This window comes from Phyllostomus hastatus, unplaced genomic scaffold (genome assembly GCF_019186645.2).
Source record: "Phyllostomus hastatus isolate PE091 unplaced genomic scaffold, TTU_PhHast_1.1 phas_scaffold_129, whole genome shotgun sequence".
NCBI classification, from domain to species: domain Eukaryota; kingdom Metazoa; phylum Chordata; class Mammalia; order Chiroptera; family Phyllostomidae; genus Phyllostomus; species Phyllostomus hastatus.
The window spans coordinates 21,069,078-21,095,670 of NW_025334009.1; the positions used below are offsets into that span (position 1 = coordinate 21,069,078).

At 43.9% G+C, this 26,593-nt stretch overlaps 1 protein-coding gene across 3 annotated transcripts in view; it reads left to right on the top strand.

Moving 5' to 3' along the window:
- THRB (thyroid hormone receptor beta) overlaps nt 1-26,593 on the top strand; it is a 340,841-nt gene that overhangs the window by 249,701 nt on the left and 64,547 nt on the right. For 2 of the 3 annotated variants that reach the window (XM_045856658.1, XM_045856657.1), the window contains exon 4: nt 22,438-22,698. In XM_045856658.1, the coding sequence (XP_045712614.1) occupies nt 22,438-22,698 (261 nt within the window). Of the gene's footprint in view, nt 1-8,763; nt 8,868-22,437; nt 22,699-26,593 lie in introns of those variants that run through there. The other variant, XM_045856656.1, reaches the window with a different exon arrangement.

Here is a 26,593-nt window from a genome sequence, read left to right on the forward strand (position 1 = left end):
CTTCTCATCTTAATTCTCATTAACAGCCACCAAAAGTACCCACTCCCATTTCTATTCCACTGCCAACCTGGCCAATATTCTCCCCTACTTCAAGTTCACACTTTTCTATGTCATAAACCTGCTCAACCGACGGAAAATATCTACAGAGCGAGCTTAGCCAAGCCTCCATGTTAATGCTGCTCTGAACGGGCCTCTCAGCCAGCACTGATGGCAAAGGCTTTGCAGCCCCAGGTGTGTGTGAGCACGCAGATGCCAGGCAGCAGTGCAGAACACCAAGGGAAAGTGGCCCCTCTGACAAGGGACAGTGTGGGGTCAAGTGCTACACAACAGTGACTCGTGATAAATTGCCTCCCTGACTAAGCCTCCAAAGTTACAGCCTCAAAAAAAGTACCCTCCTGAGACATGCGAACGTGGTAATACTTGGCATAAAAGTGGGTGATCCAATGGATATTTCTTGCTCTGAGGTCGGTTCTAGATATAGTACTGAACAGCCATCCCAGATTCTTACGGAGCAGGGGCTAGGTAGTAAATATCTCTGGCTTCACATGCTACTCGATTCTGCCGTTGTAGCATGACAAACCATGGACCGTGTATAAATAAGCAAATGGGCTTGGCTGGTTTCAATAAAACTTTATTTACAATACAGGTAGCTAGCCAGCTTTGGCCCAAGAACTATTGTTTGTGGACCCCTGTTCTAGAGTCTGAGATAGTCCAGACCATCTTGCTATTGAGCAGAACCCCCCAGACCAAGTCAGCTGAAGTCCAGGACTGGGCTAGACTCTGGGCCCACTCCTGAACAATCCTGGACCAGGCCAGCTTTCAGCCAATTGAGTAAAAGCTGGCTGCTTTCCTTGCAGACTGGGCTGGAACCTCAGCTGCCTCTCAGGGGAGCAGGGAGCTTTTGCTTCCCAGCATTTGCTTCATGAAACTCACAGTAGTTCTATTTTCAAAAGGAATCTACACTGTACACATATGTGCTCAGTGTATGTTAACAGACTCAGCTGAGAAAATCGTCACTTTAGATTCTTTGTGGATGAAGTAAACGTGCCCTTTTCCCCTCTCTCTTTTGCTGTGGTCCTGGACTACATGTTTATTTTAAGAAACCTAAAGGGAGACCATAATAAAGTTGTAAGACATCAGAACTAAGTGCTTGCTTTAGGAGCATAATTTAAAGGATAAATATGCACATTTTCTCCTTTGAAACACATACTAGGTAATATTATTGTTATGCAATGTAGAAAATCAGTTAACCTTTATGAAAAGAAAACTATTGTTTTAAATGAACAGGGAAAAGGAACACAATCTACTTTCCTGAGACCAAGCAAAGCAGCATTTTCACAGAAAGAGCCACCTCAGACACAATGCTTATTGAAGTTATATGTTTTATATTAACTCAAGTGGAAAATTGTTTACTTTCTGGGGCTATTTAATTTCATCTATGATGGAGTTGGATCGTGTCAAAATGTTCTCATTGATTTATTTCACCTAATTTGAAATTAGGACTGTATGAAATAACTCACTGAAAAATACTGATTTATAAAGAAGAATGTAAGAAAGCACCTTAATATATTTTATCCATCCAGAATTAAATGCTGCTTCCTAGATGATGAGGGGAATTCTACTAACATTTATGGCATTATGATGAGCTCTACTTTGCATAAAACCATGATTCACAGCATAAAGGAGTTTGCTCTAAGCTATGAATGCCTAAATTGTTAAATGGTGAAGTGAGAGGCCTTTGTGGCCTCAGTTAACAAGGAAGCCGAGAACTCAGACCCTCCAAACGTGCCCGAAAGGCCACGCACAAGGAGGGTCTGCTATACTGGCACAGAGCCGGGCATCGTGAAATTATCTTATGATATAAAGTGAGTCCTGTTGCGAAGTTATCTTTTGTTGTTTTCTTTTTCTCAAGGCGTCACTGTGGAGTGCACCCCAGGTAGCAAGGGAGGGCTATCTGCCAGAATGCGACTGGAGCTTTCTCGGTTGCTGCCCGAGCGCGCTCACGGCCATGCTCGCAGCTCTGCTTGCTGGTGTGCTTGCTCGGGTGGGGCTTTTGTTAAGCAACATGAAGATGACATAGGCTTTTTTAAACTTACTATTTCCCATTATTCTTGAGGATAAATACTTTTCATGTAACTGAGCAAGTTACCTAATCTATCTCGATCTTGAATTTGTGCCAATTAAGTGAGAAAAATGAGAATAATTAATCTCTACTTTCTCTTTCACTTTTAAGACTAGATTACCTATGCTTTGCATTTGATGATGTATAAATCACACTTTCGTGAAGTAAGACACGAGCACACCCATGCTGGGTGCACAGGAAAGGGGCCCTGGGGCATGCGGTGTTGTTTTGAGACTATCCTACTGAGCAAATTTTTCAGTCAAACAAAACAGTTAATTTGGGAAAACTCAGTACTTTATTATAAAGCCCATGTCATTTTTCAAAGGTGGCTCTACAGGTGTTCCTTGGGCATTTCAACTGCTCCTTAATGACCATGTCATTCCTTCAGAAAGAGAATCACAAGCCCCGTCCAGGTAGCTCAGTTGGTTAGTTTGTCATCACAATGCAACAAGGTTCTTGGTCCGATCCCTGATCAGGGCACATACAGGAATCAACCAGGGAATGCATCAGTAAGCGGAACAACAAATTGATGTTTCTCTTTCTCTCTATCTGTCTTTCCCTTTCTCTCTCTCTCTCTCTCTCTCTCTCTCTCTCTCTCTCTCTCTCTCTCTCTCTCCCCCCCCCGCCAATTCCTTTCTCTCTCTAATATCAATAAGGGAGGAAGGAAGGAAGGGAGGGAGGGAGAGAGGGAGGGAGGGAGGGAATCACTGTTGTACTTATATACTACAACCTAAGTGGAATGTCTTTTCATGGGATCAGAAAGTGGCTGACAGCAAAATAACAGCACACCCAAGTATAACTAATGTCAAGAGTGTACGTTTTGTTAATATTTCCGATTGTCAGTAAATACTAAGATAGGATTTTGTTCATGGCTACTTAGTCATCCATCATACAGCAACACAGTCCCTAATTGCTAGGCCCTTCTGTCATGCAAGTAATCTTCTAATGAACTGCATTGTACACGATGTTACTCCTCTGACATTTCCTCAGGACAAATCCTGCTTAGTAAAAGGAAATGCTAGGGCAGAGGGACTGAACATCTTTAAAACCTTTTCTGTTGCAAAATTGTAACCAGATTAGGGGACCACTTGAGAGACACCCATCAGCAGTATCCATTTCATCACATACTCTCCAACTTTGGATTTTGGAGGGGTAGTTTGTTTTTTTTTTTCAATCCTTGACCAAGGACATTTTGTTCATGACTTTTTAGAGAGAGAGGAAGGGAGAGAAAGAAACATCATCTCTAATGAATACGTGATGCTGTTTTGCTTGCAGTGAGCTGAGAGTTGTTTTCCTATGCCACCACCACCTGCCACACCCCCAGCTGGAAAGTCCCAGGCTCATGTTTTATCCATCTTGGCCTTTGGTCCCAGTCTTGGCCACGAGGACATATTCTTGCTGGGAAATCTGGCTGTGCTGCAGAAGGGATACGAGTTGGAAGTCCAGCTCCCAACATGGTAGAGTGCAGATGCATTCCCGCCCCGATGCTGATGCTGAGCTACGAGCCCCTTTCTCCAGCCCTCACATTTTGCACATCAGTAGCCAAAGGCCAGTGTGCTGAAGTCAGTTGCCCAAGGTCACCACAGTGAACGGTTGAGTGTTTGGACCATCAGCTCCCCCTGCAGCTGCCACTAAAAAGAAGTTTTTAAAAACCACTGGTTTCCCACCATTCGATTTCATTCTGCTCAAACTGTGGTTCCCCATTTTCTGCCAAGACCCGCTTGGTATTCTCACCACCACCACCTCGCTTGAATCCTTTGGTTTCAAACATTTTACTTGCCAAACTGCATTTACTAAGTAATAAAATTCATTGCCTATGTTTAGTAATCAAAAGCATATATAATCTAATATTTCTGATGAGCAGGATGAAATGACCAATGTTCCCACACTACACAGACATATAGAAAAATTGCTATGTAGTTTTAAAAATCAGAAGGCATACAATTTTTCATGAAAGTGGCATAGGCTGCTTCATATCATTGTATAATTTCCCTTGGGCCTTTTCAAACTTTATAAATTGCTCATAGTTTTTCTCAGTACTATTTTTATGGACCCCCACTTAAGGGCTATTTGCATGAGAAAATTCTGAATATTCTGTGCTCTAATTTTCACAGCTCTAAGTAGGAGTTATACTTCTACAATATTTAGCTAACTAGAACTGTAAATGAAGCCATCAAAATTCCAATTACTGCTCGCACTACCTTTAATCAAAAAGTCTTTCAGTATTATTATAAAATCGTTCTTCAAAGATTATATCTATGTAAATGAATATAAAAGAGCCTATCATAGTAATGCATAATGAAAATATTCATGAGAATTTCAATCATTTGATCCTGCACACCAAATTAGATCAAGAAATCATTGGCATAAATCAGAACATTAGTAAATTCTTTGGGTTTTTTCAACAGAAAATCATAATTAAATTTAACATGAGAGAATCTAAGATAATGGATTCTAGGCATAGACACACAACTAAGAAACAGTCTTAACCTTTGAGGAGCTCACAGTCAAGAGATATCAGTTTCTGAACACATCAACACATATTTTGTTAACATCTAAGAAGACTCGCAGAGGTTTGGAATTACAAGAAACTGAGAGACCATTTGATCCAACACCCTGAAACTGCATGTAGAAAAACTAAGCCCATAAACTTAGACTAATCAACATGCTTATGGGCAAGCAGCAATGCACCACATAGGTATTTTTTCTTTTGATTGAATTTAGCAGGGTGACTTTGGTTAATAAGATTATATAGGTTTCAGGTGTACAATTCTATAATACACCATCTGTACACACAGATATTTTGGTTGTTCTTGGTGATTCTTCACCCCCCTCAGTTTTTAGGCTTCCACTGACTTTGATTGTATTTGCAAAGGATTTAATGATATAAAAGATAAGAATGCTATTGGGCATCAGGAAGGGCCTATTAGTAAAATAATGCTCCTTTCTGCAACAAAGTGAACCCCAAAACATCAGTGACTTTATACAAAAGAATTTTATGTCTGACTCTTGTTGAGTCTGGTGTCACGTGTTCATAGTTGGAGGGTGATGTTCCGTGTGATCATCTGGTGGCCCACGCCCCTTCCTTCTTACATCCTCATTCACCTCTAGGACTTAAGAATTTTGTCTATTCAACAGGAGAAGGGAGGAAAGCAAATAAAAGTCTATATGAAGTTGTTTTATGGGTCAAGCCTAGAAGTGGTGCCAAATGCTTTTATTCATACTATTGGCTAGAACTCAGTCACATGGCCATGTCTCACTGCAAGGGAGGCTGGGAAATGCAGTCTAGCTGTGTGCCCAGGAAGTAGGGAACACACAGGTATTGATGATGAATCTGTGTCACAAGTGGCTTTATAAATGTAGGATAATATTCTGGAAGTAAGTGAGGTCAGGAAGGACTTGGTCTTTATTTTTTTATTTTTTTAAAGATTTTTTATTTATTTATTTTTAGAGAGGGAAGGGAGGGGGAGAGAGAGAGAGAGAGAGAGAGAGAGAGAGAGAGAAACATCAATGTGCGGTTGCTGGGGGCCGTGGCCTGCAACCCAGGCATGTACTCTGACTGGGAATCGAACCTGCGACACTTTGGTTCGCAGCCTGCGCTCAATCCACTGAGTTACACCAGCCAGGGCTAGGACTTGGTCTTTATATTGGAGTCATCTTTTTATTAAAAAAATATGTCTGTTACAGTCTTCCAAACCTTCTTTGGGTAGCATCAGCGTCTCTAGACACAGCTAGGATTACCAATTTTGCCTAGTTTCCAAGTTGCTTCTAAAGTTGATGTGGTATAGTTAAACAAACAGACTTTGGAGTCATGTGTCCTTGGATTCAAATCCCTACATATTAATCCTGTGAATTTGAGCACGTTGCTTAAGCTCTCAGAATCTCCATTTCCATATTGTAAAATGGGGACAGAAAAGCATCTTAGAGCTGTGGTGAGACTCTAGTTAAATCAGTCAGTAAACATGTACTGAGAGCCTCCTATGTGACAAGTCCTGGGGTACAATCTAGGAAAACAGCGGAGATTAAAAAAAAAGGTACAAAATCCGAATGAATAAATATGTCACGGCCATTGTCAGCAGCAGGCACTCAATAAACGTGAGTGTTCCTGCCTCCTTCCCCTTACCACCTTCCAGTGCACGATCTGCAAATTTGGTGTGATTTCTTTTGGGAGCGGGGACGCCCTGCACACCTAAGCTATGAAGATAGGATTATCCCTAGAAATTCCAAATAGATCATTTAGTGAATAATGACACATCTGAGAGGTTGAGGGGTCAAGTGGAAAATGTCTCGAATGTTCCTGTTGCTTTGGATCAAATTGACAGGGTGAGAATTCTATGAAACATGTTTAATGTTCAAGGGCTTAAAACATAATGATTTGAGCTACAAACAAATACTGGTTCAGTTCCAACAAAACTAAATGGAGAAACATCAAAGCCAAGGGCCCTCTTCAAGGCTGGTGGCCTTGACATTGCGGATCAGAGGAAGGTCTTCAGCAGTGGAACATGGGTCCCTGAGGGCCAGAGGGCAATGTGGCTGCAGTGGCCTCTCCTGCTTGCTGACAGGTCAGGAAGAGCATGCAGACCCCCGACAAGAAACAAGATGACAGTATCCGCATGCCCCCCCTCACCCCCCAAACTGCTGAGGCCTTGGTCTTCTAGCTTCTTGAGAGACCCCACCCAGGGAATCTTCACCTCTCCCTGGCCCTTCTTGACTCCTTGTCTCTTGACTCTTGTTTTATTGCTTCCTATGATTTCCAAATAGGACAGAGGAGCTTTATATTTGTTTAGTTCAAAAGCCTGCCTATATTTTTAATACTCTTGTTTCATCTTTTCTATGAAATTCTGTTTTATTCTCTTTACTTGCTTTCATCTTTTTCTTTTAAGTGCCAAATAGTATGGAGGGGGACAATGATGAGGATGACATCAGGAAAGTATACACCATCTTCACTTCAGTTATCTCTGCACCAACCATTTTTAATGCCCCCAAACCATATCTTCACATTTGCTGACCCCTTAAAATGCAACGGAAGGGCCAAGGGCACAGGCCTGGGATTAGATCCACTTGGGGTCCAGGGTGGCTCTGCCTCCTCAGGTGTGACCTTGGGTAGTTGCTTTTCCTTTCTTAATATTCAGGGGTTTTTTTCATCTGCAAAATGGAGCTGATCTTTATTTCTCTCAATATTAGTGTAAGGGTCAAAAGAAATAGTGGAATGTGCTTAGCACCATGGCCAAAACATTACAAGCCTCAAGCAATAAATGATAGATGCAGTCATCAGCCACCCCCATCTTCTCAGTATCTCCAGGCCAAATGCACCTCCCCTGCCAGGAAAGGTTAAGGAGACAAAAGCAGCTGTCCTGTTATCTTGTCTCAAATACAGAGGATGGATCGGATACGTTCTGTAACCAAATGCCATCCAGCTTTCCTGAATGACCCATTTCATAATTGAAGAAATAGTCATAAGTGTGACTCAGAAATGGGTCTCCGGTGCCACATTAAAGATCTAATTCTTGAAAACTGTCCATTCATTTTGAGTATCCCTTTGGGATGTTTGTGAAAATCTATTACTGAGGCTTCTAGAATCCTTTTGCTGCTGGCCCACCTCCACAATACATCTAACTACATCATCCCTGCCTTTACAGACAAGTCTTGCTACGAGAAAATTCAGTATATATTGGCCAGGCCTGTGATTGGCTTCATCTCTGTTTTCAGGCAGGGGCAGTTGTAGCCATAGTACATTTCTTTTCAAACTATGCAGTTCAGGGTATGTGTAATTGGGACCTGCCTAAGATTCCAAGTTTCCAAAATTAAGAATATTCTGTGCTTTCTGACCCTGTCAGGCCCCAACCCATCACAAGAACTTTCCATGTGTCACACATTGGTTGAAGAAAGGCCTTTCACCTCCAGATACACTGACCAAGAGGACAAGAATTAAATAGGACAGAGTATGGGGCTCCTGGGCCAGGCTCAGTGGGGCCCCATCTGATGATGATTTCACCAAACACACTTCCTAAATAGTCTTCTCCATTCGCTTTCCCTCTCCTTCTCTCTCTCCATCTAAGGGTCTGTCTACCTGGCACCCTTATAGATTTCACCACTGTCCTCCACTCCTTTTGTCCACATTATACCATATTGCCAGAATTGCCCATGAACCATAGAATACCATCGTTCACCACTCCCCAGGGCTGGTTTAGAAAGTCTGCCAACTATCTTGGCATAAGGAATGATCTGAATGCTTCAACCCACTACTATTTTATCCTAAGTAATCAACACTGTCTTAATCTTGATGACATATTACAGGTACAAAAGGCAGGGGCTGCTAGTTCTAGAAACAAGGAGCTTGCTAGATGAGGGCTACCTGACCTCACTGCTTCACGCAGAACTGTCTCAGCCCTCCCTGTGTGGGGGGAGAGGCTGCCAATGGAACTTCATATTAGATGTCAACACATCTGCGAGGTTCAAGGCTTGGCTTTGCTCATAACTGTCCATATGGCCTTGATCGAATGAGGCCACCTTCTTGGACCTCAATTTCCTTTTTTATGAATTAGGTGTTTGAACTTGTGTGAGCCCCAAGGTTTCTGTAGCCCCAACTATTCTCTGAATTTCACTACCCAGAGCCCATTGCACGGGGACCAGTTGAGCTACTTAGTTTGCCTCTGAAAACTCAGCATGGACCATGGCTGCACCTCAAGCCACCATACATGCCCCTCGCTGATGGCCAGAAGAGCAAAGGTCAAGTGGGAACAAGGTAAAATGATTCATGAAGTCAGCCCAGTGTGGGTTTGCCAAGTTAGGGTCCCTTTGGTTTGGTTCCGTACACTGGCATAAAGATCAAAACCTTACGTTTCCATGTCTTAAAATGGGAAGAAATGGCTCTAAAGCTCATCCCCACTGCTAAGTATTTTGTTCATGCTGTCTCTGGATCACTTGCTTTAAATAAAAGCCTACTCAGTATGCCATCCTAATACAGGTCCACGACAGCTCACAGAGAGAAGACAGCCTGGGACTGAGGGTAGCAGGGACATTTCAAACACCTAACAAATGAGTCCTATAGTAACAAAACCTACAAGTCAATATTGGTAATAAAGAGAAAGTAAAGAAGGTTCATTTGTGGCACAGGAAGTTTCTTTCCTTGCTGGAAAGCTATTGTGATCAATGCCAATTACAAATGATTGATTGTAATAAAGTAGTAATGATTATATTGCAGTGAAACCACATCACAGATTTGCTTACACATGTTATGACTTCAAAAAGTGAGCAATGCTTTGTGAATTTCACCAGCTTTCCATCTACAAAAAAATAAGTGTCCACGTTATTATAGCACCCTTGCTAAAATTTCACAGCTTGGAGCTGAGTTGAAATTAGTGAGTCACTTAAAACACAGGTGTTCCTGCTGGTGCTGAATCTATTAGTCACTCCTGCCTCAGGGTGTATTAATTCAATCAGACTATTTCCTGGGATCAGTCCCACTGATATGTGGGGAGGAAATGATGACAGCTGTAAAGGAGGAACTCCAGTGCCTGGAGGTCAGAGTAAGAGTATTTTGAGTCAGAGGCCCTGAAAAACTTGCTCACCTCACAATTTTGCCTAAGGCAAGGTTTCTCGACTCAGCCTTATTGACATCCGAGGGTGGACGATTCTTTGTTGTGGGTGGGGCTGTCCTGTGCACGGTAAGACGTTTAGCTGCGTCTCTAGCCTCCACCCACTAGATGTCAGTAGGGCGCGCACACGCGCACACACACACACACACACACACACAAATTATAACTGCCAAAAATGTCTCCAGACGTGGCCAACTGGCCCCAAGAAGGCAAAAAAACAGGCTGAGGACTGCCAACCTAGGGGCAGCCCCACAGACATCTGTGATAACTGCAGCCTCTCTATCTCCTTTAGAATCACTATGTGGATCCGCCCACTAACCCTCAGAAGAGGTAACGTGTAGGAATGGAATTTTTCTTCCAGAAGCTCCCTCCTCACTTTGACAGTGTCCTTCCCCCTCCTCCCCTTTTTCTCATCTCTCCAGGCAAACGTAACCCTAGAATTGAGGCCGTTGTAAATGAGGCAGTCCCAGGAAGCACACTGCCCGTTCTGCTCGGGGTAGCAAGATGTTTGGATCATCTCGTGACACCTTTCGCTTAACTTGCCACATTGTCCTAAATAAACAGCAAAGCGAACACACAGACATGGTGCTTTTGGGCAGAAGAGCACTTTGGTACCACCGTTCAGTAGCTCAGCTCCCTCTGCAGAAGTTGCCATCCGCAGACACATGCCAGACACACAGAATTAACTGCTAACAGCACAACAGTTTTTCTTTTTTGGTTACTGTTTGGTCAGAAAATATCTCAGGCCAGACTTAAGCTACAACTTTTTCCCCACAAATCATGCCTTTCAAGTCCCCTAGCATCAGTGTTCTTGGACATAGTTATTTCATGGTTGAAGTCAGACAAACCATTTGGACATAATGTCCTTTTTACTTTTCTAAATAAAGACGCCCTTTGACCCCATTCTTTTTGAGGAGAGATTTTGCTTCCTGAAACCAAGTTTCCAAAGGAAGTATACAGAACTCTTTCCAAGCAGTATTTGTGCTAAGAGATGGTCCATCAGAATTCCATAGGACTTCCAGTGTGCCATCGGGACAGCGGGGCCCATGCTGAGGAAGACTCCAGGCACAGCAGTGCCCCTTAACTAGCTTTGGGACTTGTGGGCAAATTGTCTATTTCTCTGGGCTGCCATTGTCTTGTCTGTAGAATGTAGCATAGTAGTTACGAGAGCAGCTTTCCATTCACTCTCTATAACTTTGGGCAACATCTTCAGCTTTCTCAGCCAAAGTTTCCTACCTGTGAAATGGACTAGTAACAACACCTTCCTTCACAGCCACTGTTATAATGCATAAATAAAACCCAGCTGCACCATGCCTGGCACACAGTAGGCCTTCTACAAAGGTTAGCTCTCGCTATCATGAGCTCAAAATGAAATTTTCCTTTTGTGAATGCCAAGTAATTTAGTGGCCTTTTAAACTTTCAGATGGGCAGCTAGAAAACAAATTAATTCTTTCTTAGCTTGGTTGTTTTAATCATTTTGCTTATTTTTGCCCTTTTTATAAGTGTTTCGGCCACTTGGAGGCAGAGCCTGTACCATCATAAACATTAACTTTCTGAAAAATCATCACCAGCAGCCAGTGTGGGAAACAGAATCACTCCGTGCACAGCTGTCTCTCGTTTGATAAATTTACTGGAATAAAAGACATTTTAATTAGAAAAACAGCCCTCAGTGTTTGAGGTATAGAGTGAAGATGTCAGAATTTGAAAGGGTGTTAAGATTGAGAAATAAATCCTTGTTGTGTACTAAAAACCATGTGTTTTCAATTAAAAGATCAGAGGTCAAAGAACCAGAAGACCCATCTCAGCTCTTCTTCTATCTGGGTTACTTTGAATGAGAAAGTGACCTCTCTGTGCTTCAGTTTCTGTATTTCAAACCTTTCACTATGTATTTTAGTCCCCAGAATTTACTTCTTTTTCCTGCAATGATCAACTGAGTCATTTGCGCTGCCTTCCCATAGACCGGGAAGGGTGACTTGGTTGGCTAGACCTCCTTGAGTTCAGATCCTGACTTGAGCATTTAGTCCCTGTGTGACCTTGGGCACATTGTTCAACCTCTCTGTGCCCCAGTTTCCTCATCTAAAAAAAAATGAGGATACTCTTTCTACCTCATAGAGTTATTGTGAAGATTATATTTGAAGTGTTCAGAATGGATACCTGTCATATAGGAAGCATACGTTAAATGTTAGCTATTTCTTTTATTATTTTGTCAGCTATCTCTAGAGGGGGAAACCTTAAACAGATGATGTTATGATCAGAATTCTTGGTGTTTGGAGTTTTTCTGTTTCATGAACCAAATTTACCAACTAACCATTCAGGAAATAAAGACATCAAATGCCCATCCTTTTCCCTTCCCTAATCTGCAATCCAACAAACCCTCCTTTGCCTCTGATTCCCGAATAGGAAAAGTCTCCTCCGTGTAGTAAATATTTTAAATGGGGCAACCACACATTTAACAAATTCTATCTACTTTATGTGGAGACCGTGTCCCCAGGACAGCGTCTGAAACATCAGAGTGCCCGTGAATCACACAGGACCTTATTAAAATGCAGATTCTGAGTCACCGATTCCAGGGCCAGAATCCCACATTTCAAACAAGCTCCCAGGTGACACAGATGCTGCGGGTCCTCGACTGCACTTAGAAAGTCACAGGTCATTTGGGGATGGAGGGCGCCTGGGAGCACACCTGACCCTCGTCCGGGCGAGCAGGTTAGAGAGGAGCAGGCCTGTGGGGGATCATTGCCAGTTGCCTCCCCAACCCCAGCCTCCCCAGCTCTAGCTTAATTAAAAAGTTTAAGAAAAAAAACAAAAAGGTATGAAAAAGACAGCAGAAACCCCACCTACTTCTCTCCATTCTCCCAAACGGTGAAAACATCATAGAACAGACTGCACCAAAGAGTTGACCCTTCTGCAAGGCTGAGTTGTCTCTCACGGCTCTGCAGGTGGGAAACACTTGGATTCTCCCCACCATTTCTGCTGCCGGGCCCGGACCTCTGAGGGGCCGAGGCTAAACCAGACCCTCCCGGGGAGCATCACACACCCTACGGGGGCCGTGTCACACCACGAGGGCCCCGTGGCGAAATGTGTTTTGGGTGTATTTAGCAGTGTTCTGAGGGCCCGGAATCAATCCCCAGAGCTCCTTCTCTCAGACACTGCTCGCCTGCCTAAAAGCTTGCCTGCCACACGATCAAGAGTGAGGAAGAAGCACATACGTGGCAGCGTTTCCACTCCTGAGCAAAAGGGAAAGCCGGACTTCTCCAGGTTGGAGTGTTTGCTCCCCAGGTGAATTCTGCATTCATCTCAATCCTAGTTACCTATTTACACAACAATATATATGGAAGATAGCAGCAAAATTCTAGGAAAACCCAGAGGAGGGGAATCTGTAGGCCTACATGTTGCTCTACTTTACAGACACCGGCGTATATTTTTGTGTAGTTTGTTAATCCCCGAGTGTACTTTATGGAAAGAGGATGTGGGCGTTGCGGCCAAGCAATGAGACTCCCTTTATGGTGTGATGTATAAAGTGGATCCGATCGCCTAAAAGCCACACTGTGTCTTTCTCTCTGAGAAAATGTAAATCTCAAAGTTTATTCTTTATCCACCAATTATGCCCCAGTTCTGGTTTCCAAAGTGAGAAAAGATTCACATGCATGTCCTATTTTGAGAAGGGGAATCTCACTTTTGGAAACGTAAAATGGGGCCACTCTTCTAAGCTACCTTATGTTTTTTTTAAAAAAAAATGTGGGTTCAGGCTGGCAACAAGAATAAACACTATGATCCGAACTTTCATGCAGGAGAAATCTAATCCTGGCAGTCAACATCTGTTCCCTTTTATGCGCATTTGTGGCTCTTCAATATGGACATTTCTGTGACCGCCGTAGCTTTTCTAATATCCTAAATGGAATCTCAGTGGCCTTTAGAGTAATTACCTCAAAGGTTGAGTCATCCGACCTGAGGCTTCTCTGATTAAATCGGTATGAATTATGGAAAACCAAGTGGCCGTTCCTAGGGGAGGATTCCATTGTGTCCTCTGGAAAGTACTTTCCCAGTCTTTGGGGCCCTGGTCAGTGTTCCAGCAGTCAACTTCGTGTGTGGTTAAATAATTATAAGGTCTTGCTCGTGAACTTGGTCACTGCCGTGCATTGAAATTCCAAGTGGAGTTTCCACCATGATCTTTTAACTTTGTTTTATGCTAAACTTTAAAATAGATTAATATGCATTTCAAGGTTCTACACACATACTTGTAAAAAAATTTAATGGTTTTAACTTATTATCAAGAGATTATCATTGTAGTGTCTAGTTTCAGAATAATTATTTGAGGTTTCTATAGCTATGATGATTGTTTTTCACTTGGATGGTGGTTGCCTAATGGAATAGACAGGAAAACTTATCACTGGAGAAGTGGGAGCAGCCAGATAAGGAAAAGATTTGTTTCTCTCTTAGCAGCTCCCAGATCTCACTCACTTAATGGACTGAGAAACCCTGCCAATGAAACAAGAGAAACCCTCTGTGATAGCAAACTTAAATTCATCTGCACACAGGGACAGAGAAGGCCAGTCTCAGCAAGAGGGAAAATAGGCAGGTGCCCAGTGAAAGAAAGACAAAACCATATAGTGACGGAAGGCGGCCTACCTGAACAAAGAGGCTGATTTTGCAAGGCTAGGACTACAAGCAAATATGTCTGAGGACGCATTTCATGTAACCAGATGACAGCTGAGCAAGGGCCTCAGCAGATCCTGGTTTATAAAGTCTTGGGAGTAAAGCAGTGGAGTCGTTCTCCAGAAGTATGCATCCCTGTCGGAATGTTTGAGCACATTGCATGCCCCTCAGTATTCCACCCATCCATCTGCCCATCCCTCCATCCATTTGTTCATCCATCATCCATCCATCCATCTGTCCATTCATCCATTAATTTATAAATTTCCAAGTAAAATAAAAATAAAAGGTTAGAGTCACCTTCTCAAACCCCAGCATCCAGTTTCTTTAGAGACCTGTGCTGCGGATCTTGAGGTAGCCACAGACATGTAGCACTTGGAAAGAGGAGGAGGCAAAGGAAGAGAATTTTGGGGGAAACCATATGGGAACCTAGAGAGGACAGTGAGCAAGGGCACTGAGCTGAGCGGCGGGAGGATAGAACAAGGACAAAAAGGGGAAAGATTCTCTCTGCGATTTCCGTTTCCCACTGGGCTGACAGGAGAGGAAGGGAACTGCCGAGTTTAAGTGCAGTGCACTCCAGGCAGTGAGCATTCCTGAATGGACCAGGCCCCATGCTACAAGCTGGGTTCGTAGCTCAACAAACCGTGGTCTCAGCTATTAAGGAGCCCACAGACCTAAATAGGCAAATTAGTAATTACAGTACATTGTAACACATTCTAAATAGAAACACAAGAATCAGTTAACATCCCTCCACCCTTGTTTTCTCATTGGTTCTTGGCATTGTTATGTAAGCGCTCGTAACTGTAGGAACTGAGAGTTGGGGAAAGAGGGTGTGGACACCATTGACATAATAGAGGCAGAACCTGGCACGTTCTTGCCTTACAGAAGGGATAGAAACTTATGATCTAGAAGCATAGATATTTAGGAGAGAAATCCAAACAGGGAGAACCATTTGCCCCAAGTCCCACAACTAGTAAATGGCAAAGCCAGGATTGGAGCCTTGACCAGCAGAGCCCACGTTCTTGTCCGCCGGCATGCTGTCCTGCTGCTAGAAAGCAAGGCAGTTTCCATGTGCTCTAGCAGTTTTGGGAAGGTCATACTATTCATAGCAGAAAATCTGCATTGAATTAATTTTAGTAGTAACCAGTCCTTCTCGTTAGTTACCAGTGGCTTTTGGGTAAGAAAAGAGGCATAGAGCCCGTGCCAAAGATGTTTTTTACTCTTTCCAAAGTTACTGGATTATTAGGGGACAATCAATATTAATTAGGACGTTGTGCTAGGCACTGTGAGGTGGCAGTGGTGGTGGCAGTGGCCAGCCCTTGGGCAGGGGAACAATGTGTTTGCCTCACCTGACCACTCTGATCCTCACTCTAAACCCCACTGTCTCCATTCAACTCCCCCCACCATTGCTGCTGGGACAGGGCCAGCCTAACTGCCCCCTCACCCCAATTGCCTGATGTCACCCCCCCAGAATAAGAAAATTATTCATGTACGCAAATGATTATATCATGAGGTTAAAAGTGGCGCATTGAGGAAGGCAGATACGTGGAAAGGGTTAAGGAGTTTGGAGGGCGGATGGATGCTTTCAAGGAGGCTCACACAGTGAGCTGGGCCTTGAAGGCTGAATAGGGATCAAACCTCTGTCCTCATCCTTGTGTCATCCGACCCAGCACGCTAAGCAAGCTGGGTGTGACGGTAGGCCAGCGGGGAAAGGAAACGCCCACCTCATCCAAACACCTCTCCCCGTGCCTTGCACGGCAGGCCAGGCGGGAACCCAATCCCAGACATTCGTTCCTCGGGCCTGGCCCTATGCTTTCCAGGTGTCCTTTCTAAAACACAGCTTCTGCTGGGAGGGATGGGCCCTCCCAGGCTCTCAGCCTTCACGTAGTGATGTGAAGCCATTGACCAAACTCCTTTCTTTTGCAGATGTTCTTTGACAATCAGGTTGAAAGGAGACCTGAGTTTGGAGAACTCTGCAAAGGATAGAGGCATTGGAAGCGTAGATAACGAGTTCACGCTTCTTGAGGCAGGCGCCCTCCCAAGACCTTTGTGCGCATTAACCTCTTTAATGGTCACAACAGTAGGTCCTTAATCTCACAGACAAGGACACTGAAGTAACAGAGAAGTGGAGGAACTTGCCAAAGGTCACAAAGAGATTTGCAAGTAGGCGATCTGCCCACGGAGGGGACTGAGCACCCACAGGACAACCTGAGAATAGCACGTACTCGTGAGGAGGGAGACAGGAGATAGGAAGGGGGTCAAAAGGAGGTGGGAGGTCATCCAAAACAACCTGCTCTATTCACAGATTCTGTTTAGGCCCCGGTGGGAATGGTGGTGGTGGGGGTGGGGGTGAGGGTAAGGGAGCTATATGCAATAAACGTAATTTTTTTATTAATAAAAGTAACATTGGTTTATTAATAGAGTTTTTTCCTTTGGGTAGAAAGAGAAATATATGGCCACCTGCATAATATAGATCAAATAGTTACAGCTGTATCTACACCTGAAGAGCACTTAAGTACAAAACACTTCTACTTACATTCTTTCACTTGACCCTTATTAAACTCCCATGAGCAATATTGGGTTGCACTTTTACAGGTGAAAAAACTGAGGCTTAGCTTAGAGAGAGGAGTTGATTTTCCCAAGATTAGACCTTTCAGCTGCCTCTAGCACCCCCTCTACTCCCTCCACTGAAACACAGCCCCCCACCCAGGCCCACAGGCTGCTCCAACCCATTTGGTTTTTCATTTTCAATTATATTGTCGAGAAATGCAGCCCTGATAGGTCCTTAAAAAGGGCAAATGCAACCTTCATGTAACAGGAGAAAAGGGCTGGCTCCTGGTAACTGCTCTTGGTACATCGGGAGGTGGTCGGCTCTATAAGGGCTGGGAGAGGGGTGTTCCAGGCAGAGAGAAGAGCTTCTGCAAAGACGCTGGCCTGTGGGCACCAGCTCACAGGTTAGAAGCCCATGTGGTCAAAGGATGGAGAGCCAGGGCAGAGCCACGGAGAGGGCCTCAGCCGGACAGGAGGGATCAGTCCCGGGGGTCTTGGGACTTCATTCCAGTATGGATGGGAAGCCATCAGAAGATTTTAAGTGGCAGAGAAATATGCTCTGATGTACATTTTTAAAAGCTTCCCCCGGCTGCTCTGCGGACAATGGATTGTTGGTGGCTGAGAGTGAAAGCTGGGAGACCAGTGGTGAATATAATGAGTAATTGGGAAAATTGAATAAGACAATAAACACAGTCAATAAAGGACTTTCAAAGTACTAGTCAAATTATAGCTATTCATAGGCCAATGGCCACTCATCAAGTTAAGTCAAATAGTAAGACAAATCAGTTAACCAATACAAAAGATATAAGAGAGCAGATGAAGTGCTGTGAATTTTAGGTTCCTTGTCAATCAAGCAGTATACCACTATGTATTTTCTGGGATGTTCCTGAAGACGAATAACAGTGTCTAGCTCAGCCCTGGCCAGTGTGGCTCAGTTGGTTGGAGCATTGCCTATAAACCAAAAGTTCACGGGTTCGATTACTGGTCAGGACACATACCCAGGTTGTATGTTCAATCCCCAGTTGAAGCGCACATGGGCGGCAACCAGTTGATGTTTTTCTCTCTGCCTCTCTCTCTCTCTCTCCTAAAAAGGGATGAAAAAATGTCCACCCGTGAGGATAAAAAAATCTTTTTTAAGTGTTTAGCTCAATATCAGCCAAATATTAGTCTCCAGTTCTACATAAGTCCACAAATAAAAATAGGTTGATAGGTACATACATAAGCTTGAAAAATTAGAGCCATGATACTTAATAGCCTGATGTTATACAATGATAATTCTACACATTCTCTAAGTAAGCATTTTATATACTATGCCCCCAATACAGAGTATGGCGTGGGGTCTCAATACCTACCAGGGACGGCCTTTTCATGCTAAGTAAACCCCGTTACGATGGGCGCCCTGAAGTCCCTGCCCACTCCGCTGACCCTTCCTGACCCTGTCATCATAATCCTACTTCCTCTGCTTTGGCTCTTTCCTAGGCGGCCGGCTTGCTTTGGTGTCCTGAAATACTTGAATATTTTAATGTAATTCTCCCTTTTTTGATGGACAGATTTCTTTCCTATCATCTTTAATGAAATTTCCAGAGATAGGCCGTAGGTCCTCGAGTTAATGAGATGTATGTTTGCTTCTCCTCCACCCAAGAGCCCTCTGGAGCAGCGCCCCGTCGTTCAAAGCCACGAGAACCGTGGCCACCTACCGCAGACTCAGTCCTTCCCACCTGAACTCCTGGGGACACGCAGGCCAGCGTGGAGGAGCTATTGTAGTCACGGTTCTCGTGTCCTTACCTTGTCGTTTTCTTTGATTCCACTTTTTATTCTTTGCATCATAACTGACAAATCTGTTAAGCATCTTAGTGCTAGAATATGCAGTAGTAAAGGCCAGATGTTAGCTGAGGTCCATGAAAGAGCAAAGGATCTATATTTTGCATGCTGACCACGATGTGATCATTTCTAGAATCCCCTTTTTTTTTTAAAAAAAAAAGGTGTTTCTACGACTGTGTACAATGTGTACATTGTATCCTGATCATGCTCAAAACAGCAGGCTTTTTGAGTGAAGTTTAGCTACATCCATACAGTGAACATCTGACTCTTAATGCTTACCATAGTAGATCTCAAAATGATACATTTTTAATTATAACACACATTTGCTCCGAAACTATATAAAACATTAGAGTCTCAGAAGGAGAGTGCACACTTACCCCAAACTTGCCAACGGTTTGTTTTCTCACCTTAGAAAGTTTGCTTAACCCTGTGGATCCCAGACTCTGCTTTAGGCAGGTCAGCGGGGGACTCAGTGAATGCTCGAGGGTACAGGCCCCACACGGCCTGGGCAAGCCTGGGCTCCGTGCTGGTTAACAGTGCCTTGGGTCATTCTGATGCTCATCAGAGTCTAGGGATCTCTGACTTAACCTCCTGATATTTTAACCCCTCTAAAACATATCTCATTGGTTTGAGCTGTGGGGGAACCAAAGGATGTGAGGAGTAGACGTAGAAATAACAGGAAATTCCTGGAAACCATTATTGCCCAGCACACGCGTGTGGAGGTAACTTACATTTGTCCCAGTGACAGCAAAGCCAGTAGGCAGGATTTAAGGAGCCTGGTGCAGGAGGTGCCTCCTCCCTCCTTGGGAATGGGATAGAAATGGTATGTGCCCCCCACTTCCATTCTGGGGAGGATGAGCATCAAGAGTGTTGCTTCAATAAATCCCTCTGAGGTTTCCCCGTGACCCACCCAGAACTTCTCAGCCCCCAGCTTTCCCAGCAGTGTCCCCAACCTATAAACCTACCAATTAAGCAACTGAATCTGAATGTCATTATCATGCATGTAATTACAGACAGTAATTATGAGCGCGTAAATGCCTCCCGTGAATGAAGCCCTTTTCCCAAACCGTCCCGGCCTCTTTTCTTAGGCAAATGGAAGGCAACCCTATCCCCTGCCTCACCCCTAATACAGCCCCTTACTTAGAAAAAAAACCCGCTCTTGCTGGCCCAGGGGAAAGCTGAGCACGCCTCCACAGACGGACTCTGTACTCTCCGGAGGAGCCGTCCCCTCAGGGGGCGTCCCTTTGGGCGTCCCTCATCCACGCACATTCACTGGCGCCCTTCACTGGGGAGCACTGACAACCCAGTTTGGCTGTGTTTCTTAACTGCTATTCAGGCAGGGGAATGAATACCAAATTTTACACTTTTCTGCAGAAAAAAAATGAAATATTGGGGGTTTTACAAAGTAGTGTGACAGACAACTTTAACATTGCTTCACATGGAGCTTTACAGGACGCGGTTTGCCGAGGACTCAGAGAGTCCCAGAAACTAAAGTAGGCGTCGCAGGAACATGCACGGGTGAGGAGGCTTTTCGTGTCTGTAGAAGTGAAATGAATCTCTTCAGGCGCAGAATTAACTCTTGCATTCAGTTACTTTATATGTAGTTCATGAACACCTCAAAACCCTCATGGATAATAGGTACTTGAATAGATTCTACACAGATATGTTTAGTCTGAAATGCAATACAGGCTCCCAAGATCTTAATCTGTTTTCTTTTAATGGATTGCAGGCATGAATGCCTGTAATTGCACCAGTAGCTGGCATGGTGGAGTTCAGACCATGCACTGAAGAATGCCATGGAAACTCTTAGGAGAAAGGCCTCGTGTTTATTTAACTGCGCTCATGAAAGGCCCAGCACAGCTCTCTGTGCAGAGTGAATTTTCAGGGCTCTTCTCTGAATGAGAGCAAATGTTACATCCTGAAGCTGTTACATTGTATGACTTTTTTAAAGGGACTGTTGCACCCTGACGGGTATGGCTCAGTTTTTCGGGAGTCGTCCCACAGAGGGAAAGGTCTCTGGGCTGATTCCCAGTCTGGGCACAGGTGGTGGTTGCAGGAGCCATCCCCAGTTAGGGTGTGTACGAGAGGCAAGCGATCGATGCCTCTGTCTCACAACCATGTGCCTCTCCCTCTCTTTTTCCCCTCCCTTCCCTTCCCTTTATTTAGTTAAAAAACTAAATAAATAAAAGCTTTAAATAAAAGGGATTGTCGCTTACTGGCCAAGGCAGCATATCTCAAGCCACAGCAGTTCCACTTACTGTGACAAAGGAATTATGTTACGACTTTATTGTCGTGGTTGCTCACGGTCCTCTCTGGGAGTCGGGTTGCAGTGCATGGGTACCAGAATTTTCACAGAGGAACCCGGAGGCCCAGCAGAGTAAATGAATGTGTCTTCCAAAAGTAACTGAGAGTAGATTACACTTACAGAGAACCCAGCCTGTCCGACATCAACTGGAGACATCTAGGTGCTTTACAGAGGGTGCTTATGGAAACCTGGACTGTTTTTAAGCCTTGTGTTAAATAATTTAAAAATCATTTTAAATGTTTGAAAACAGCTTACAATGTCCAGTACTACACCTGGATCGGGGGGAACTTGTATTTTTAATATGGACACCTATAGTCCTTTGGTAAATGCAGCATAAAATAATTTACTTATAAATTATAGCCTTTCAATCACTGTATGTGATCACTTTAAAAGTAGAACTGTGTTTATGTTATATTTTTTCTCATTTTGACGGCAGCCTAAGAATTCCTGGGAATATGAATGACCAGATGGATTATGTTTTAATGTCTATGCAAATACAAATATACGTATTACCTTGCTCATTTTTTCCTTTCTACTTTATATCCATGTGCAGTTAAGATACTAAGGAGGTAAAATTCACCACTAGGGAAGGTTAGTGTAAGGAAGTTGTCATTATATATTTCCATTTTCTCCTATTTTCTAGAGGACTGACTTCCAAGTCCCTCTCAATTAAATAGAAAAAAAAACATAATATACATAAATAATTAACTGCCTGTACCTCAATCAAAGAGGTCTATCACTGGGGCTCTTCATTCACCCCACAACTCAAATACCGCCTGCTGTGCTTCATCGGATCTCGTTGCCAATTCAAGACTACACTGAACCCACTTACAAGACCCAGCCTCCCCCTTTAGGCCATCAGAGGGAGAAGGGGAACAGAGTTGTCACTCAGGGTAGCCACGTGAGCAAGTCCCACTTAAGTACCAGGGTGCCCCTCAGGTCAGCCTGTGGTAAAACCCAAGTCAAACAAGGCTGAATCCGGGATGTTTTGTGTCCTCAGGATCCGAACCGTGTTCCCAAGCAGCCCTGACCCTCCAGACCTCAAATAGTCACCTAAACAGTCACGTACATTGGTGCAAACTTGCTCTCGGTCCACTGCTGTGGAGGCGAGACTGGAGAAAGCACAGCCTTCCCAGGGAGGAACTAATGTCTTTGTAGGCACTAAAAATACAGGGGAACGTGTTGATTACTCCGACAGGCAATCCAACTGTGGTGGCTATACGCCCAAGGCTGACAAATTCTGCATCTTATCACTGCCGTCAAGCAGAGATGCATGTGAATACCGTCAGCCCAAAAGAATTGAGAAACAACTTGCCTTCCAGGACCGCATCTCAGCAAAATCTTGACAATGCCAACAGCTCATCATCTCGTATTTTTCAACCCTGCAGAAAATGGCCTTCCAGCCTGGGACAAGCCGAAGCCCTGTCCAGACCGAGAGCACGACTGGAAGCTGCTAGGAATGTCCGAAGCCTGCCTGCACAGGAAGAGCCACGCGGAGAGGCACGGCACGTTGAAGAATGAACAGTCCTCGCCGCACCTCATCCAGACCACTTGGGCTAGCTCGATATTCCATCTGGACCACGACGATGTGAACGATCAGAGTCTCCCAAGTGCCCAGACCTTCCAGGCGGAAGAGAAGAAATGTAAAGGTAACCAGATTTTTTATTAGACCGTACCAAGTGTTTCAACAAGGGAAAGAAATTCTCTGTTGTAGCGGTGTGCTCAGTCTTCATGTATTCCCATGTGTCGTGTCTGCGTGTGTTCCCCAGCCATGCTGTGATGAGGTTGCTTTGTCCCCAGATCTTCTTTTAAACATGAATAGGTCAGGGGGTTCCAAAGGAGAGCAGTTAATTTCAGTTTCCTGTTGTGCTGGGCACTTGGGAAGAAGACACCCGTGTTTCTCTAATGAGCAGAAGAGTTGTTAGTTTTGGCTTTAATTCTGTTTTTGAATCTGAGCAGAAACAGACAGTGCCGTCCTTTTCCAAGTACTTGCTCTGAAATGCGTGTACGTGCGTGTGCCTGCGTGTGCACATTTCTTTTCCCGCTTGTGCCAGCAGCTCATGGGATCTCAGGGTCTACCTTTAAACTGAACAGACAATTCACGTTCAAAAGAGAGGTTTTAAGTTGTTGTTTTTTTTTTAACTCCTTAAATCCTTGTGTCATCATCCTGAAAGGCGAGATTATGGTTTTAGGAGGTTGTCACCTCATAAAAAATCTGTCGCCCTGGCCTAAGTTCCTGATTGCATTAGATTTAGTGGCTCTTCACCCCAGGCTGCCCCCACGCTGACAGCTGTCTTCGGCTGATCGCTTTATTGTCTTAGGGCTCCCAAAATCTTTGCTTCTTAAGTTAGTCTTCAAATGTCCAAGAAATTAATTTGTGTTTTCAAATGTCCAAGTTCATGCAACTTCCCATTCTGTTTCAATGCAGCATGTTTTTAAAAGGGCTTTTGGTTTTGTTTTGGAAGGATTTTGACTCGTGATAAAACTTTAATTTGCGTATTTGAAAATCTGGCATTCACCTTCAAGATCTTAATGAGAGTTTTTAAAGACTCCTATATATGAGCCATGAAGGACTGTTGCAAACTCTTCTAACTTAAACATAAAACCATGATACTATTTCATTCTCTCTCTCAAAAAAAAATTGCTGGTCTTTTAGCTTTTCTGGAAACCCTTCAAAGGCTTCTTGGAACTGCCAGTTAACCTGGGAAGTTGAGTGTGTAGATGGTTGCACATGAAAATAGGATTATCTAAAAAAAATAATAACATAGTGGTGTAAGGTCTGATTGGACAACAGTCAAAACTATCCGTTTCTGTTTTGAGAAGATTTGTGTGTGTTCCTTATTTTTATTACTTAGGAGAGTTGAGAAATTGAACAGGGTATTTAGAAAAAGAGCAACATAAGTTTTTTCAAAGGAGTCAGGATATAGGACAGGGTGTGTCTCTGTGTGTACATACACATTTCTTAGAAATACGACTGAGATTTAGTCTCAGCATTTATGACCAGATTGTGTCTTCAAATATTATGAGCTGGCATCAGAACCATGTCAGCCCTTGGTTTACAGGAAATGCCAACAGAAAATGTAGTGTTCTCGCAATCTAAGGACCTCGTTAACGAAATGTTATTTGTTCATCTCTATTACCCATATTTATTCTTTTTTTTTTTTTCATTCAATCATAGAACCATCTTTGTCTCAATCATTTACAAGGAAGATTGGCCTTGGGTATCTTGAGTTCCCTACACTGTACACTTTTCAGTTTGTTAGTGCACCTTAAAGCAAAAGGAAAGAATCTGTTTAGATTTAAGACCATAAGTGTAACATAAGGGGTTAAGACCACATTTTTGAGTCTGACATATTTGGGCTAGAATCCTAGCACTTCAAACTTCTGCCCTTGAGCAAACTTATGTGATTGTTGCTAAAAATTAAATAAGAATGTTCTTGAGTGTTCAGCATATCACCTCTCACATAGCGCTCTCTAAATAGCAGTCATCATGATGACTGTGCCGTTACTATTAGTTCTGCATCATTAAATCTCATGAATTCCTCGGGCAGCGCTGTGGGCCTGCACAGTGAGGGGCTGGGAGGAAGCATGGGACAAACAGATGGGAGGTGGCCCGTGACATTTCAGGGAGGTTCAAGCTGATTTTGCAGTCATGTGTCTCTCTTCTGCTAAAAGCCCAAGAATTATTTAATAAGACACTATAAACACATGGTTGAGGTTCTTCCTCAAGATTCTAGTATTAAAGGGAAAAAGACTAAGGTAAACATTCCTGTACTTTCCAGACTAACCAGGGTTCTGCTTGGCGCAGACATGAGCCAGGGCCTTGGTTCAGTATGAAGATGCCCCCGGGAAGCCTGCGCTGACCTGGCCCGAGAACCTGACTGACTGAATTTCACTCACCCGCAGCACACACCTGTATTTACCAGTGAGGCCAGGGAAACAGTGCGATTTGTCGCTCTTTCCTTTTCGGACTTGGTTCTTCTCCATCTGCCCTGCTCACCTGTTACCTCTAGATAGTCACTGTGAGAAAAGTCCTACTTTGATGTCCATCTATGCTGGGCACTTATCTCCTGGGTACATCTGTCTAGCCCCTAAGTGTGCTCACTATCTCAGTCCTGGGCTATAAATCCTTTCATTCACCCCATCAGTGTTTATTGAGTGCCTACTATGTGTGGGACGTTGTAACTTATGTCCGAGCAGGAAGAAATGGCAGCAGGCCTAAAAGAACATCCAGGCAGCCCCATTTCAAGGACCCCACATGGACTGGTAAGAACTAAACAGCCTTCAAGGATACAAAAGTGTTAAAGATTTGCTTTGCAAGAGTCAAAAGAACAAACTGACTGCTTGACATTGTATGATAAGCCCGTCTCCCAAAGCAGTGATCTAGCCAGTCTAGAACAGTGCACCCGTAAGTGTGATTTGTGGACAGAGGTTCTTCTGCAGACTAGGACTGTTACCACTCCACTGATGCGAGCACAGAAACTGAGAACAAGCTTTGAAAACTTTTGTAGCAATTTACACTGCCACTGACATTCAAATGCATGACCAGCGGATTCGCCTCACTGACCGGGATATAGACCAGTTGGGTGTCTCCAAATCTACCCATCAGTCACGTGAGGCCAGAGCTACACAAAGTCTTGTGCAGACCCATGTACTAAGCCATAATGAGCAGGATGTTCCTTTAAAAATAATTTGAGAATCACTGGTTTGTGCTTTATAGTATTCTTAATGTTTTTCTTTAGGTTTATTTTTTTGTTATGTATCTAACGTTTTGTTTTTCACTTTGGTCTGAATTCTGCTTTCTTTTTATTCTGCATATGCCTGTGCTCCTCTCTGCTACACAGTCATCCTAATGAAATTGGTGGGTAACATCTTTAACTAGAATGAGATCTCTGAAGCCCTTCCATTCTGCTGCAGAGCTCGAAATTCGAATCTGCTTTAGCTCCAGGGACTTTTTCCAGCCAGAAGCAAGTGGCCGCATTCCCAGCCTCCAGCCTCCCTCTATCTCCACACTACCCATCCCTGGAGTTTTTGTTACAATGTGAACTGATAGTGGAGCCTGAGGACCACCTCCTCCTTCCCAGAGTCTGAGATGATGTATTTCATGGTGCTCACAGTTCACCAACCAGTGGCACTAGCAGCACCTGGAGCTTCTTGGAAATGCAGAGTCTCAGGCCCCACCCCAGGTCATGGAACTGGAAGCTCTGGAAAAGGGTCCGGGACCTGTATTTAACCAGCCCTCTCTTAAAACCCGAGTATCTGGAATCTCTTAGACTCAAATTCTTAGAGTAGGAAAGGGTCTGCCACCTAGTGGACACTTGGAGAAAACATGCATTTTTCTTCCAGTCCTTCACTCACCTGGGGAGCCACCTGCGTCTATCCATTCTTGATTGGGCCTTCCTTTAGACCTGGCTTATTATCTTAATTGCCAACTAGATCTTCTGTTTAACCACTCTGCCTGGTCGCACTTCCCTCTGGGACTTGAGTCCTTCTGAGAGCCCCACTCTATTTGCCGGGGGCCCTGACCCTCCCCTAAGTTTTTAG